The following is a 16723-nucleotide window of genomic DNA, read 5'->3' as shown; positions in this document are numbered from 1 at the left end:
TTTCAGGATTAAATTAAGGAATTACCGATACTATTTTTAAGTAATCAAAGATCATATATTGAATTAATATAATTTGAAGTTAATATAATTTAAAATAATTTAAAGCATAACAGAAGTCTGTATCATTCTTCTCTTTTAGCTGATGTTTAACTCATGCATTTGTTGGGTTTTTTTTTGTTTTTTGGGGTTTTTTTGTTTGTTTGTTTTTGCAGAATTGTAATTTCAAACATCACTGGATTGTTTTCTCTTTCTAAAATCAGGATGGTATATTTAGCTGTGAGGCAAATCTTAGACTAATCTGAGTAACTGAAAACCATCATAAAATATTGTCATTCCCTCGACTAGAATGAAGATTTTGTATATGATCTCCAAAACAAAATAAATAAAATACTAGAGGGATTCTGATGTGTACAGATGCAGACCTATAAGCAGTGTCTGTACACAATAAACTGATAAAAATGGTCATAAATAAATAAATAAATGTGATGATATAGTGATGTCTAACCATCAGTGGTTCTCCAAAAAAAGAATTTCTCTTTTCAGCAGGCCAGTCACTATTCTGTACAAAGCATCCTTGAATGATTATATATTTTATGTGGAGTAAAATGATCCATCATTAAATATCTCTAAAACAGAAACAGAACAACAGTACAACAGAAAGAAACAATAGTCTTACTTGGAATGCATGGAAACAATTGTGCTGAAAAGTTCTGGACAATATATTAATTAGGAAAAGAATACAAAGAAACGGTCAATATCTACCACTGAAAAAATATATTAGTGAATTCTAGCAAAGTTCTCTGTAGAATACCTTTTTTTTTTTTTTTTTAAATAGATCTCTCAATTACCTTGAATAAGGTCTGATGTTATATAAAAGAAAATTACTGGCATGTGAACAATTATATATTAGCCAATAATAAAGACAGGAACTTCAGGGAGTCCTGATTAAACTGCACTAGAAGACAGCAGTACAGATAAAAAATCAATGAATGCCATTGGGCAGTGGTGCACACTGAAGGAGAGACAGATTTTATGTCTTCCTATTCACCTTGAGACTCCCAAGAGCCATTATGTCTGCTTGGAGAAGAATTTGCATGGCTCTGCAGAGACCCATTATAATGATTGAGAACAACCTGGAAACAGAAGTCCAGAAGGTGCTCCCTTGCCATCTAGTCCTTTATGGATGGGCCAGATCTTCCACCTTTGCTCACCTCCCACCCTCCTTCCTCTGCCACAAATTGTGTCCAGTGCAGATGAACAGACATGAAAGAGACGTGTGCAGTTTGTCTTGACATACACGTGTAGTAGGCTTACGTAGTATTTATCTTAATAGAGAAGTCAGGAGGAGTGGAAAGAAGTGTTTGTTTGGCATGGCAATGACGATGTTCTTTGGGTCTCCCAGAGCCTATAAAATATTCAGAAATCTTGAATTCAAATTCTTAGATTTCATCATGCATCTCCAAAATGACGGAGAGAAATAGAGGGTTTTGGTGGCAGTAAGTAGTAAAGATGATCAGAAATGGAAAAGTCCTTCCTCAGAAAAAAAGTCATGGTTATAGGCATAGTGGACAAACTACTATAACCTGCAGAATGGATAGGCCACTATTACGTGCAGATTTTTTTTATTAAAAGATCAAAATATATTCAAAGGTATTTTTTTAAAAAGCTTAAAATGATCAAATACAATTTTTTACACAACTTTTATTTGATTTCTTTAGATCTTTGACATTAAGAGCTTTACAGAATTTAAAGTAGGATTGCAGTTTCACATAGATGAAAGTATGGCATGAGCAACCTTTCTAAAAACAAGAGTAACAGCACACAAATTACATTTCAGCACAAAAGTGAGCCTTTTGTTTCGGGGGTTAAAATCAACTTTTCTCAGACTAGATATTTGCAGATTTGATTATTGTGTGACTGTTGAACAGAGGTTTCTTTGCATCTTTCTGTGTCATTTGCCACTTGTTGTGATTAAGAGACTGGATAGAGTACGCTCTGCCCCTGCTTTTTCACTGAGAATGTCTTCATTTCTGTCTTTCCAGAAAGGTCATTATAAATACTTTAAAATTAGTGTAGTTTACAAAAGAAGTTATACATGAGTTTACAATTTATTCCAATTTAAAAATATAAAATCAAGTCATTCATTTACTTAAAATTTTACTACTGTGAATTTATTTTCCTAGTGACATGCTAGATGATCTTTATATGGACTCCTTAGAAGTAGATCCAGTAAATTGGATTCACGACAGAAGAGTTTAAAAGTATGAGAGTGTGTGTCTAGACTTGTTAAGTATTTTGAGTTCTGTGTTTTCACACAGGGTTTTTATTTTAACTTCAAAGATTCCACTTGCATCTGCATATATATATTTTAAAGTACTTCAAGTATTATACAAACAGTAATTAAAAAAAAAAAAAAAACGATTTCTGATATTCTTCAGATAGAAACATTGTATTAAAGCAAGCAGGATTTGTTTAAGAGAGTGTTCTGAACAAATACTCATAATAGGAATTCATGTATGTTTGCGCTGTTGAACTGTGTGTGTACACATGTGCATATGGCTAGATTAGTGGAGAATTCACATGAGTAGATTTAAGGAATCCAGAGATAAATTACTCAAGGGATGAGTTATAGTATTTAGAGCATTTCACTTCTAGGTCACTGAATGGAATTCAGTGGAAGAAGGTTCCAAGAGACAGTTTCATGGATCTGGATAAGTATCTCATCCATCTCATGAGATATAGTGTTACCTTTAGGGAGTGCCAACTCTGAGTTATGAAACTTACTATTTGCTAGAAACAGAAGGGCTGGGTTTTAAATCTTTCAAAATCAAGTCTGTGGAAATCTTCTTATCCAACAAAGTGAGAAAACCTAGCAGTGAGATGTGAGTTTTCCTGCTTCCGTTTGTTCTGTAAGTAACTAAGAGGAGAGTTAACTTACTTTTGTCATAGTCAATCTAGTTGCTCTTATAAAGATGTTTCATCTCATGATGTAATCTTCAGCAGGTTTTCGAAGACGCTCGGATACTGTAACAAGGAGACATTTCCCACATGCTGCTCACAGAATGGACTATATGGACTTTGAAGATGATAGCCGTGGATGGCGGTTTGATTTGGACATGGTGATAATCTACATTTATTCAGTCAACTGGGTAATAGGATTTATTGTGTTCTGTTTTCTTTGCTATTTCTTTTTCCCTTTCTAGTCTGTAGAGATCACACCTAGGGAAAACAGCAACTGTGAACCACAATAATGTGAATAGAAAACAACTGAAGAAGGAGAAATGTTCGATGTTGCATTTTTATCATTCAAAACTGCATCAGACTGCTTCAAGCATGCTGTCATGTTTTAATGCTTCTGCTATGTATGACAAAGTACTCAAGTTTGGTTCCAGGTATAATGTGAATTCCAGATAATTCTTCTTTCAGTGGCCGTTTCACCTTGTTTTGGATGGGAACAGGACTTTACTCCTGATGTATAAAATAATTACTCTGTAGAATTACACATTACTGTTGTTTGTTCTTAGAGGAGTTAGAGCGTGTGTGCTATGATAAAAAATAACCCATACAGTCATGCTTAGGGTTGATGCTATATTAACAAAAAATTTGTAAATAAGTCATCTCACTCATTGGTGCTTCAATTGCTTGTGTATAAAAAAACAATAAAGGCAGTTGCCATATATAATCAGATTTGTTGGGGATAGTAGGTTTTAAGCACTGCACTATGTAATATATAAATATATACCAGAGTAATTTCACTGGCATAATCCAAATTCTTGAAAGCTTTGACAATTGATAGACCTGTCAGCTTTCTGTTGTGGGGATATACTGTACTCAGTGCCTGAAATCTAGAGCCTATAAACCAAAAAGAAAAATGACACTGCGCAGCATTTGGTAAGTTTATCTTTTCAGCAAATGGCAATCATAAGGAATCAACTAACAACTCAAGATCTGCACATTAAAGGGAACTTTTCTGTGCAGATTCCCAGAGCAGTGCTGTACCTTTAGTAGACATCCAGATGACTGCATACAGATCCAGCAACAGAGTTAATGGGGGCAGGCAGCACTCCTGCAGCTGTATGCTGTGAGACACTAACTCCAGTAAATAATGGAGGAATAATGGAAACTGGAGCATTCTCCTGTAGTAATTCAGTCTGTACATGACTGAATCGCTATTAAATTACCGTAGCAATTTGAGGATACTGTTTAAGTGGGGGCTCACCAGTACTATGTGTCTCCAGGGAGACCGTGTAGGATGACACAGCATTTATGTGCACCTTTCGTGTAAAAGAATTATAAAGCACTTTATATCTATTCCATGTGGAGGTTGCTGAATTTCAGTACCAAACTGTAGACAGGTCAGCAGTCATTCTGTACTTGCTACTTTACACAGTATTTTCAAATGAAAGTGAAAATAAATTACAGAGAGAATATTTGAAACTGTTATGGAAATCAAATGCTGAATAATGATACAAGGTAGTTGAAGGGTTTACTTTTCAGGAAGGTACAAGGAAGTTCTTGTTTCTAAGGGCATGATCCTACAAAGTACACTGTGGTTTGATCTAAAAAAGCATTCGTGTTGTAACTGTGGTATCAGGATTTGTGTGGGAGACCTGTGTTTTTCTCAGTAGGTGGCATACTCCCCTGTTCTAAACGAGAACAAGGAGAAACGTGTAACAGAAGGTGCCATCTGCCAAATGTTACGGAATGAAACCAGAGGCTTTATCAGTGTGCTTAACATTGAACATGTGCTTATGCTTCTTTGCTGAGCATAGCCATCATGCTCAGTATCTTATTGGTCATAAAGAAATCAGGACCAGAAACTTGGACTTAATCTCAAAAACAGCTGTAAATCAGCTACTTATATTAAATTTTCTTACAGGCTGCATAAAACCATTTCTTTGTATGTTTGAGAATATATATGTAGACTTAGAAATTACAAGTCTGAACACACTGATTGAGATAAATGCCTATTGCCATCATATTTAATATATGCAAACTTAAGAAGGTAAAATAATTGAGATTAAATATCATATGTGGCTATGACCATGACAGAAATACATTTTCAGTAATTAAATTATACCTAGTTACATTATCTATACTTAAAAATGATTGGCTTTATTACTGGTGGTGTAGGCATACAATTTTAAAATCTTTAAAGTTATAGGAAAGCAGTTGGTAAATTTCCTTCTCTATACAAATGCAGGTAAATGTTTAAAAATTTGGGGTGTTTTTAGGCATAGGCTCCTGTTTTGCTACATGCATATGTGTAGGTCTGTATGCTGAAATGCTATCAGTAATTTTTAGAAGTTTTCTATTCCAGGACTGAGATTCTAACCATTTTTATTTGTCTCTAATGTTACGAACTTCATGCTCCTCTCTCCATGAAGAGAGGGACAAATCTACCTGTTAAGCCAAAATTACTTCTACCTTTTATCTCAGAAAATACTAAAATAAGGAGATATGTAATGAAAAAAAATATTTAATTTAAATGACATAGTTTGAAACTTCAGTAATAATTTAAATTAAAGTAGTATAACCAGGATATCTGCTATAGCAATATCCTTAAGGAAGTATTTCAAAATGTATTGAGGCATAAAAAACTTAGTATAGATACTAACTAATTATATAAGAAAGAGTTACTTACATCATTTTTAGTAGCAGGTTATGATGAACTATTTCTGAAGAGGGTAACAAGAAGAGTCAAAAATGCAATCTAATATTGGCCCCATCAAGCGAAAGGTGGTAACTGAGGGGTGGCTGCATTTTCCTCAATTTAGTAGGAGGGACAGTTTAGTGTGGCATTCCCAACTGTGCAGCAGCACCTTTCTTTGAGGCCTAAACACTGAACTCTCTCTTGAGCTGTACTATTTTACTTCATATCTTCATATTGTTTGTTATTAATTCCAGGTATTTTTTTATTTTTTTTTTAAGTTTTATAAATGACTGTTGCAATTTTGAGACATCTTCCATAGAGAATAAGAACTGGTAGGTGTAGAAAAAAGATAAATTTTTTGTAGTTTATTGATTTTGTGAAATAAATTATTTTGTAAAAATACATTGAAAATTAAAAGGTTCAAATCTGGTTTTAATCAAAGACTGTCTGTAAAATGCTGTTGATATCTGTGGGAGCAATTTTCTGGTTAAGTTGATCCTGCTCTTCAATCTTGTCTTTCTTATCTGCAGTGATATTACTATGTTTGCAATAAAATTTGAGTTGTTTGTAATATTTTGCAGCCATTCAGTAGCTTTTCCTTGGTGGAATTAAATTTTAATAATTTTTTCTATCAGTGTTTTGTTTGTCACCGTGTCTATTCTTCTTGGGGTACAGCTGGGTTCTGCTGAATATTTTGTTTCTGTGATTACCTCTTTTCATACTAGCAGACTTTTATCAGAAATTATCCTGGGGTAAAGTTTCAGTCCTGGTACTGCTTCAATCGGTCCAAACTGATTAACTGTTGAAGTCAGCATAAATCCAGGATGAGAATGAGAAGTTTGCCTTTTGACTGGCAGTGGGACTTTGTGCTCATTCAGGAACGTGTTTCTAGCCTAGCAGTGGGTCTGTTTATAAATCTCCTACCCACTGGAGGTGCAGTCATCTTGCACAAACTCTTTTAAAAAATTCCCAAGCAATAGCTGCACCTGCCCACAAAACTGAGATCTAAGATTAGCCTTTATCAGTATTCTACAGATACACCTTAAGTACATACATATGTCACTAACAGCATTACCACAGTTACTGATGGAGAAGGATGACAGTGAAGCAGAGTTCGGGCTTACTTTGTCACTCTTTGAGAAAAGTAAACCTGTTAACATGACTCTGGGAGAAAAAGCAACTATTTTAGCTACCATAACAAGTGAGTCTCGTGTAGCATTGCTTTTGTGACTATATATTCAGCATTCTGCATCTTTTGTCCTTGGCAACTCATACCACTTCCTACTGTGAGTTGTAAGTAGAAATTAGTAAGTGAATCTACACAAGGAACAGGTTAAAAAAAAAGAAGAGAAGGGAGAAGACTGAAAATCCATATTTGCTGTTTTATTGGTGCTCCTGTGAGTGCAAATGACAGAACTGACCTTAGCACTGCACAGGAAACCAAAAGATATTCCTGCAAGGTAGATCAGTGATGTTGGATGAGAGAAGCGTTTTCACTAATTGATGATGGATAGGATAAACAAAAGACAGAAAGGGCCTACGTGCAGTCCTCTTGCCTTCAGACTGAGAAGGCTGTTGTTTCCTGAATACAATTCCATGACCACAACACTGACATACTCCTGTTTCACTTTTGCCTTCATGACAGTGGCATCATGACGTACTGATGTGGGTAGCAGAGGCAGCAGATCCTGCTTACATGACTGTCTCATCTACTTTAGGGAAGATTCAGCAGGCTGAACAAAGATATCCTGTGGTATTTCACTTAGGAAAATTTTACTTTTTTATTCAGATCTCCTCTAGGTATGACAAGTCTCAATGTCCTTTCACCTCAAAGCATTTCCCTTTCTTTACACCAGTCTGCTGAGGTGCTTCTGGGAATTCTGTACCTAGGAAGATGCAGGCTGCAGGAAGGTAAGACAGTGAGAGCATTCTGCTGATATTCAGCCCCACAAGCTGGAAGATGCTGAGAGAAAGGAGGTGAGATACCCTGTGGATTGCACTGGGCTTGATGTGGAGCCATACAGCAAGCTCTCCTTGGACATAACCTATTTGTTAACCAGAATGTGCCAAGACTGACAGCATTAGCAAACAGGGAAGTGGTTTAAAAAGTGTCTCAGTTCTCATAGCATCAAGGCGAATGGCACAGAGTTCATCTGGAAGCCAGTAATTAGCAGTGTACCCCTCAGAGCGTACTCTCAGCATGATTGCTGGTGACAGAAAACTGGGAGGATTGACTGATGTACCAGAGGGTTATGCTGCCAACCTGAAAAAAACAGGCTACAAAAAGGGACCACTGGAACCCCATGCAGTTCAGACAAGGGAGCCGCAAAGTCCTGCATGTAGAGAGGAACAACCCGTATCTCCAGTACATTCTGGGAGTTACGAGCTGGAAAGCATATCTACAGAAAAAGGCTTGGGAGTCCCAGAGGACACCAATTTGAACACAAGTGTGGAATGGACCCTTGCAACAAGAAGGCTTACAGTATTATGGAATGCTTTAGGAAAAGTATTGCCAGCTGGTTGAGGGAAGTGATCCTTCTCCTCATCAGAGTTGTTCAGCTCTGATGAAGCCAAACCTGAAGCATCATGTCCAGTTCTGTGTTCCCCAATAGAGGAGAGACCTGGACATACTGGAGAGTCCAACAAAGGGCCATGAAAATGATGAATGTAATGGAGTATCTCTCATATGAGTAATTCTGTGAAGTGAAAAGAAGTGGATCTTTCAACAATGAGGAGATTGACCTGATTGTTCTGGGTAGAACATCATGGGTTGCCTTAAAAACACCAGGCAGTACAATGCTGGAAAATTTTTCAACACATTTATGTCCATTTCAGTTGTTTTCTATATATGTCTTTAATTCCACAGCTGGAACAAATCCTGGTAATCTCTTTCATCTCTAACTTGTATCTGGAGTCAATACAGCCAGTCTTTCTTCATGTACAGTTTGAACTTTCAGGAGATATTTTTCTTGTAGTAATTACTTAAATCTGTTGTTGCTGCAGTCAGCTAAGTGTAAAGTTCAGAAGAGTAACAAGCAAAGAATCACAAGAAATCTCATCATATTATTCCACTGATTAACTTTAATGATCAGAAATAGATATTCATTTTATAAACTGACTTCTTATTATTTTCTTAGTTAATCTCTAAAATCTTTTTTTTTTTTTTTTTTTTTTTTTTTTTTACAATTAAAGGTGCTAATTCAAATTTCTAGTTGTGGGTGACTTAATTTGATGTTCCAGACATGAAAATTTCCTTTTAACAGGTCCCAGTGCAGAAGAATTAAAGTTCATGTATGTAAGCCTAATAAATCTTAAATAACCTGTTTGTCATGGAGAGATTCCAACAGAATCAAGGAGAGCTGGTACAGCAGTGATAGTGACATGCGGAAATCAAACTGTATAGTGAGATTAAGGATATAGAGCAGGTATGTTAATTCCAGCAGTGTGCATACGCTGGATGCAAGGGGGATAGCTCCTCCTAACTTGCACACTGTAGGACAAAAGCGTGGTACAGATACAGGCTGAATTTATACATAATCAATGATTTTCTCAGAATTAGCATACATATTCATTATATTTCTGAGAACCCATCAGCAAATGGTCCCTCCTCCTTGTGCTTGCACCAGGAGCAGTGGGGGTCTCCTTCTGGTGGTCTTGGGATGAAGGCTCATCATCTTCCTCGCGAAGGCTCATATCTTCCTCACTGTAAAATCTTGACCATGCAGGACCCCCCAGTCCAATTCTAACTTGCCTTGTGGACATCTTATCACTTACTAAATGTCCTCAAGCTGTTCTCAAAACTCTTTTCTTTATGTCCTCCACCCCCACATTGTCCTAATCCCAGCTTGTTGCCATCCGCATTATTTTGGCAGCCTCCACATATTTGCTTCTGTAAACTGTCTTTTACCCTTTGTTTCTGTGAACCATCTTTTCCTCTTCAATTGCTGCTACTCAGCGTTACCAAATATCAAAGATGGTTTATTTAAGTTTGCAGTTGGGTTTTAGGATGAAAAAATTGCAGTAATTATATTCTGACTATTTACTAAATTTCACTTTAATTTAATCTATTTCATTTTCTGTCAAACATTTTCTTCAATTCTACATTTCTACATTTCTGATAAGGCATTAAAATTTAATCAGGCAAGCACTTAAAATTTATTGCACATGTAATTTTTTATATTCAATCAGAAGGATGAAGCAAAAAGAATAAATGCCACTGATAAAAAGATCATAGTAGGTCATTTGATATTGATACAAGTATTAAAAATTAATTATATAAAATTCTTCTTGCTGTCATAAAAAAGAATGAGTATTAAAATGTTGATTATGTAATGTTCTCCACTGTTTCAAACTAGAGAGTGGAATTAAACTGAGCAGAAGGTACATTTGCATGTGACAACACAATATCAGCCATTTAAAATGACAGATATTAGATATTGACATAAAAATCTGCATGATGACCCTGTTCAATGAATGAGTGAGAATCAGTAAAGTATTCTATGTAATCTCGGTCTGCCTGAAATAATCCCCATCCGGGGATATTACCCCTTTGTATAGATAGGTCTCTATTCAAGAAACACTGTTTAGACTCTACAATCCAAATGTGAAAATATCTAAAATTTACAAAAGCTTCTCCTCAATCCTTGAAGATTATCAATCCCAGAATACATTACCATCCATAGTATGGCATCTGATGGTGCCTGAGAGACAACACGTTCCAATTAGAAACATGAGGTAAGAATGTGATTGCCTTGCAGATGGCTCTAGCTAGCTAATGTATGCATTTCATCTGTCAGAAGTTAAAGTAGTTCTGAAATAATTTGAATTAGACTTCAGAGGAGGGAGGGTATGTTAATTCTCTTTTATATCTTATGAAGCAGAAAATATTTGCAAGAAGTGAATGTTTTCGTCAATTTATAGCCCTAGTTGGTTCCATTTTTAAAAAGTGGTACCCACATTTTGTCTTTCCAAGGACATGTGGATTGATAGAAGTTGGTAATTATTTGTATTATCTTAAAGACCACATTTTTTTCCCATGCATATAGTACAATTTTTCATAAGAATCAGTAGCATAACCTGCAAAGTTGTCTGAAAGAATTGTGTTTTATTCACCTAATTCACCAGGAGTTAAGATGCATGGTCTCGTTCTGGTTGTCATCTGGGAAATGTCTTAAATTCTAAGCCACACACACACACAAAAAAAGTCAAGATGTCATTACATTTTCCTGCTGCACCACTCTTTAATTCTGTTTAAGACAGAAATACAATATGATGATAACAAAAGCACAAATCACTATACCCTTCTCTTTCCTTATCTATTACTCCTCAATGTCCCATTTTTCAGAGTGATTTACAGGCCAGATTCCCATTATTTTGAATCACTATGAAACAAGTTATTTAGAATTTCTGTTTCCTTCCTGTGAGGAGTTGAGTAATAATACTGATAAATGTTCAAAGCTGTTCAAGCTTCTTGAGTGAAAAGCACTTGTGCAAGCACAAAACAATATCTAAATTCAAGCATTACAGTGTTAATCCAGCAGCTGAACACATATTTCAGCAACAGTAATAAGTTATTGCTATCATAATTTAAATCAAAGGAGATTACACATGTATGACTTCTGCAGTCATTAGCTTCATTCCTTACTGACTCAATACCAAAAAATAAAAAAATAAAAAAATAAAAAAAAAAGCCAGCTTGTTTATCAGGTACTGCTTTACAGGAAGGTTAATATTAAAAGTTTTTTGAGATTTTCAGCACTCAAGCAGTAAGAAGAAGATTTCTGGAAGATTTCCACTAGCAGCATTCCTTCACATAGCCAAAAGTGTCCTCAGTGGGAAAATAAAAAATATCTCAACCTTCAGATGGCACAGACAGCAAGTTACTTTGGACAATAAAATGCAGGTTCTGATGTAATTCATCAAACATTTTTTGTGTGCTTTTTTTACCTCCCCAAAAGATTAGTTCATTTCACATTAAGCTGTTTACTGAGTACACATATAGCAACCCAGTTCGAAAGCCTTTCCATTGTCATCACCATCAGTGATCAATAGTGTGGTCACAGCAGTAAGGCTGTACAAAATGGTGCTTGTAAAGGCTATGAGCTGTCTTTTTGAAAAGACAACAAGCATAATAGTGCATTAGTTTGGAAAAGCAGTGCAATTGTGGTAGTGGTAAGCAATGAATGCCAAAAAAAAAAAAAAAAAAAAAAAAAGCTTTAGATGTTTTGAAATGACTCATTTTTTAAGATATTAGTAATGAGTGGATTTCAGAAGTTGAGTAACAGTATTGCAAATATAATGAAGGGAATTGTAGTTGTTCTTTTAAAAAAATTTCTGACACAAAAACAATTATGATTGCTTTATGTTCCTTTCTGAAAGATAATGCACTGCAACAAGAGTCACGGTGCACCTCAAATCAAGGAAACAAATAAGAAAATGTCAAGTTCTGGGAAAAAAGCCTTCCAAACAAGTAAGGATGAAGTCGCAGTTCAGCAATGAAAGTTGACCACAGCCCCCTGTATTTAACTGCTGCTATGGACAAATCTGGGCTCCCACCAGTCCTGTTTTTGTAGCACTTCGTACTCCACATAGAGCCATACCAAACCTGATGTGGCTGTACTCCACTCCCTCAGCACAGAAATCCTTGCAGGGAGGACAGCAGGTGATGCTGGCTGCATGCAGAACTGTTTGGCATTAGGAGATCACGCAGATGGCAGGGAGTGCAGTCAGGTGGCATTGCACACAGGTTATGCACTGCCAGAATGGGCTTGAGGTGACAGTTTCAAAAGTGGAAATTCAGAGGCTGCAGCTTTCCAGATATTTCTGCTTTATTCCCAGGAAGGAACACCAACACAGAATGATTTAGATACATTCCCCAAAGGTCCTCAGCACTTAACTCCCCTAACAGCAGTGTCTGTTACATATAATGATGGCACTTACCACTGATCATAGCGTTCTTTTTTTCTACAGTTTTATGGACACAGCACTTCTAAGAAAAAGCTTTTAAACACTCCCTCACGGCCAGAGCTTCTCTTGTACTGAGTGCCCTGACTACCAAGTTGTTATGGAGGTACATGAAGGTGCAGCATATTTTCCTGTCTAATAAAAGGAAGATGCTATGATCAGTATTTAAATCCATTTATAAGTAGAGAAGATGTGTTTTTCTGCATTGTTCTTTCACAGAAATTTACTATTTAGATTACATGTGCATTAGTCACGGGTATGTGCAAGAAGGAGAGAAAGGGCCAGTGCTAGGCTTAGTTGCTTCTCTCACATTTTTGGAGCTGTTTCCCTCCTGTCAGTGTCTGAGTACAGTGGATCACATTCTCCTGCATCTGATCTCTCCTCATATGAAGGGAATCTCAGTCCTACTTTGAATTTCAGTACCTATGTGTCTCAGCTGATGGTCTGAGATAGCATTGCCTTGAACCCCCTTTAATCCTGCTCTTTCACAGCCCACCTCTTGGATAATAACTCTTCTTTGTGCTTTTGGAAAATGCCCCATTTCAGTGTTGGAAGATCAGCAATAGATTGATAAGGTACTTTGAGCACATCCCATGAACAAATGCAAGGAAAGCCACAGTCCATTTAATAACCTCCTGGTATTTAATTAAAGTAACATAGATGAATGATCTTATTGCATTTTTGTATATGTTGCAGTATAGGTGTGATTATAATGTTAATCATATTACAACGCTAACCTAGCAAAGTAAATACCTGATTAAAAGTATGGAAGGACTTTTGTATTAATTAATCACAAGGAAAAATACTTGATGAACTGAGTTCTCCTTCTGTGTCAGTTTTTACTGGTGGTCTAAGCATCCTCCTGCAATCATTACCATAACTGAGATAATCATCCTTATTGCTGTATAACTTATGCTTATATTGGAAACCACTGGATTTATCATTTATTTTTGTATTGGTAAACGAATTTCTAATGCAAAAAAAACCCCAGAAAAAACAGATTTATGATGAGCTACCATTTTGAAGTAACAAGTCAGCAGAAATTGGGGAAATAATTAAATAATGAATAGAATTTAATTACTAAATAACTAAACATTTGTTTCTCAAGTTTAAAAATAGCTTTTTAAAAATATATGTATTTCTCTTTTCAGACATTTGGTGAATGCAGAAAGTGTTCTGTGTTTATCTCAAATGTTTATATGTTTGTGTAACAATTTTAATGGAAAGAAAAGGCAAAATAACACTATAGTTCTGCTAAACATTCATTAAGCTACTGGTTTCTGACATTACCAGTTCATAGCAGATACACTTTTTAGGAGCTCTGTTGGCCTTGAGGCTAATAGAATGACCTTATGGATCGTATCCATGTACCTGGTAACCAGATCCCCCATTTCCTTCCAAAGAGTACCCACATTTTCCCTTGTCTTCCTTTTATCACATTCATTTGGAATCACAGTTGTTGAAGTCCCTGCTGAGAGCCGTGGGGAACATATGCAAACCCTCCTCTCTCCCATTCTGAGTTGTCATGAGTGTTCCTTCATTTTCTGGGAAATGTGACAAATGTTTCCTTCTATAGCAGACACCGCAGTTTCTGATGTTCTTTTAACTGTACTTTCTTCAAAAGCTTGTGGAAAATTAAAAGGAAATTAGAATAATATACGTTACAAAGGAGCACAGTAAAGTAATTTTATTAACTGCTGATCATTTAAGGAAGTTAAACTAATTATATGCTGACTATGGTATACATAGTAAACACCTGAAAACCCTGTTTTTATTATAATAACCAAGACTTTTGGTTAATAATCTAAACTTCATGATTTTCCACTGTTTTGTCTTTTGAAGAATGAGAACCCAACACCATAGCAATTCAAATATCAACAAATGAGCCAAACACCACTCTAACTTCTTGAATCTATGTCAGAATCCACAAAATGTTATCTAAGAACTCTGTGGAGTGAAATGCCAATAGCATCTCTCCAGATTACAGACTATGAATATGGAGTGACTGGTTGGGGTTTTTGTAGGATGAACTATTATTCATTTCCAGATCACTGCTTTCAGACTCATGCAGATGAGTTCAGTCTAAATGTTAACACTGCTACTGCTTTTTGCTTGAGATTCCTTGTGTACCAGTTACATACAGTGCTCTCTTAAGACAAGGGCCCCAAATCTCCATCTTGATGGAGGTGGCAGAACAGCAATCCGACATCTTCTATTCATTCCTTCAGAAATAGACTTTGCAGTGAGTGCTGTATGGTTAGGCATACTTCACGTCTCACACATGGGGTGTACTTCAGCATGCAGTGCTGAGGTGCTTTTCATGTGTTTAAAATTCCCACCTATCTACAAAGTGAGAGCTTTCTAGGTATTGAATTTCATGAGCATGACAATCAATTATTCTAATAGAAAAAAGTTACCACTGAATTCGAATGGTCTGACAACAAGAGAGAGGAAGCATCGTCAAAAAGTGCAGTATATCTTCTGTGTGAGGAAAAATAGTTCAAATATGATGTGGTGATGATGAGGTAACCTGGGTTTGAAAGGAAGAATCATTTGTCTTGAGCTGTTTTCATGTATCAGCAGGCCCCATCAGAGAGCCCCAGCCTGCTGTTCTCGTGAGCAATTTCAGTTACTCTGGTGCCATATTAGCTTTGGACAATCTGTGAATAGGATGGCTCCTGCTCTCAGCATACATTCTGCAACAGGATCAATGAGGAGAGGTAAGGACGACATCAATTAGGCCACTTTTGTTACCCCTCAAAAGGTTCTTCAGCTGGGCCCAGCAGAAAGAGGGATACATATCTTTCATTGGCTTTTCAAAGAAAGGAAATAAAGTGATTGATATGGCTGTAAGGAGGTAAAGCACAGCCAGTGAAGCTGATGGTGGGTAGAGAAAGAAAGATTTAGAAGGAAAACAAGGAGCTTCTGTTTCTCATCTGACCTTCAAGGACATGTACTTTCAACAGATACTACATAATCATTGTGTCATCTTGAGATCTCTGCTGTAAAATACTAATAGTGTTTCTAGGTTTTGTTCTGTGGCTTTGGCCTGATTTCCTTAATATCTTCTCACAACAAAGCCATCTACTCCCAGGAGAATTTCTGAAACTTTTTGGGACATAGGGTTATAAATTACTTTGACAAAATTACAAATAGAAAGTTGCAGCTAATGTGAATGCTTTGACACGGGCAGTTTTGTGCTTTTCAGCACCATTCACAGCAGCAGGTGACCGTTTGTCTGGCTCATGTAATTTAGATCTATGAAAATGTTTTCAACTGCCTTCACTTCTCACACCAATCCTTGGATCAAAAATCTATCTGCTTCACCAAAAATGTCAGGTACATTAAAGTGTGTCTGATACTGCACCTACTACAAAGAGATTTCTGTGTCCCTTGGTGCAGCTGGTAACAAAAACAAACAAACAAACAAACAAACAAAAACCAACCATACTCTAACTTTCCTGCCTATGAAGCAATGCAAATTTTAGATAAGACCCATTACGATAAGTCTGCAAGCTGAGTCCTGTGGCACAAACAGAATGCATCCATTTTTCAGCATTATGAATGCAGAGAAAACGGGATGTGATGCAGGATAGCCAGTATTAGAGTGTAACATAAACTGTTCATTTAAAAGAAAAATGCGGATGATAAAGGATGATGCCTCCTTTTTCAAACATGTTGTACGTTCTTGACTAAAGGAGAACTGCTTTCTGGGCTATTAGAAGGATTTTACTGACTGTCTTCATATGCATGTAAATAAATTCTATTTTTCGGCTTTTTCTTCTGTATTTCAAACCTGGGACAGAAGTGAAGTTTATTGTTATGAAAACAAAAATATATTTCACTCTGTTTAGTTCATGAGTAGATGGCAAAAGTCTCTTAACAAGAATGCTTTGAAGTTAGTATTACAATCATTTAAAGAATTTCTTAGATCAGCATCCTTCCCTTCTCCTGAGTAAACAGGGCTCTGAAAGAAACAACTTTGTTCACATCTCACTGTGAAGAATCTGAAAAACCTCTAAGGGGCCATGTGTCATGGCTGTAAGGAAGAAAATCTTACTGGGATTTTCAGATGTGCTTAAATCCACATATTCCTTTTAAGTATCA

At 36.3% G+C, this 16723-nt stretch overlaps 1 protein-coding gene across 3 annotated transcripts in view; it reads left to right on the top strand.

Moving 5' to 3' along the window:
- Positions 1-6249, top strand: part of RNF180 (ring finger protein 180) — a 75582-nt gene extending 69333 nt beyond the window's left edge. For 2 of the 3 annotated variants that reach the window (XM_090131368.1, XM_090131369.1), the window contains exon 7: positions 3001-6249. In XM_090131368.1, coding sequence (XP_089987494.1) covers positions 3001-3203 — 203 coding nt within the window. In that variant the 3' untranslated portion in view covers positions 3204-6249. The remainder of the gene's footprint in view (positions 1-3000) is intronic. The other variant, XM_031608214.2, reaches the window with a different exon arrangement.
- Positions 6250-16723: the final 10474 nt, after the last annotated feature.

The sequence above is a fragment of the Phasianus colchicus genome, chromosome Z, assembly GCF_987193195.1.
Source record: "Phasianus colchicus chromosome Z, bPhaCol1.hap1.1, whole genome shotgun sequence".
NCBI lineage: Eukaryota > Metazoa > Chordata > Aves > Galliformes > Phasianidae > Phasianus > Phasianus colchicus.
Note: the sequence above shows the minus strand (reverse complement) of the source record. Positions and strands in the feature narration are given on the sequence as shown.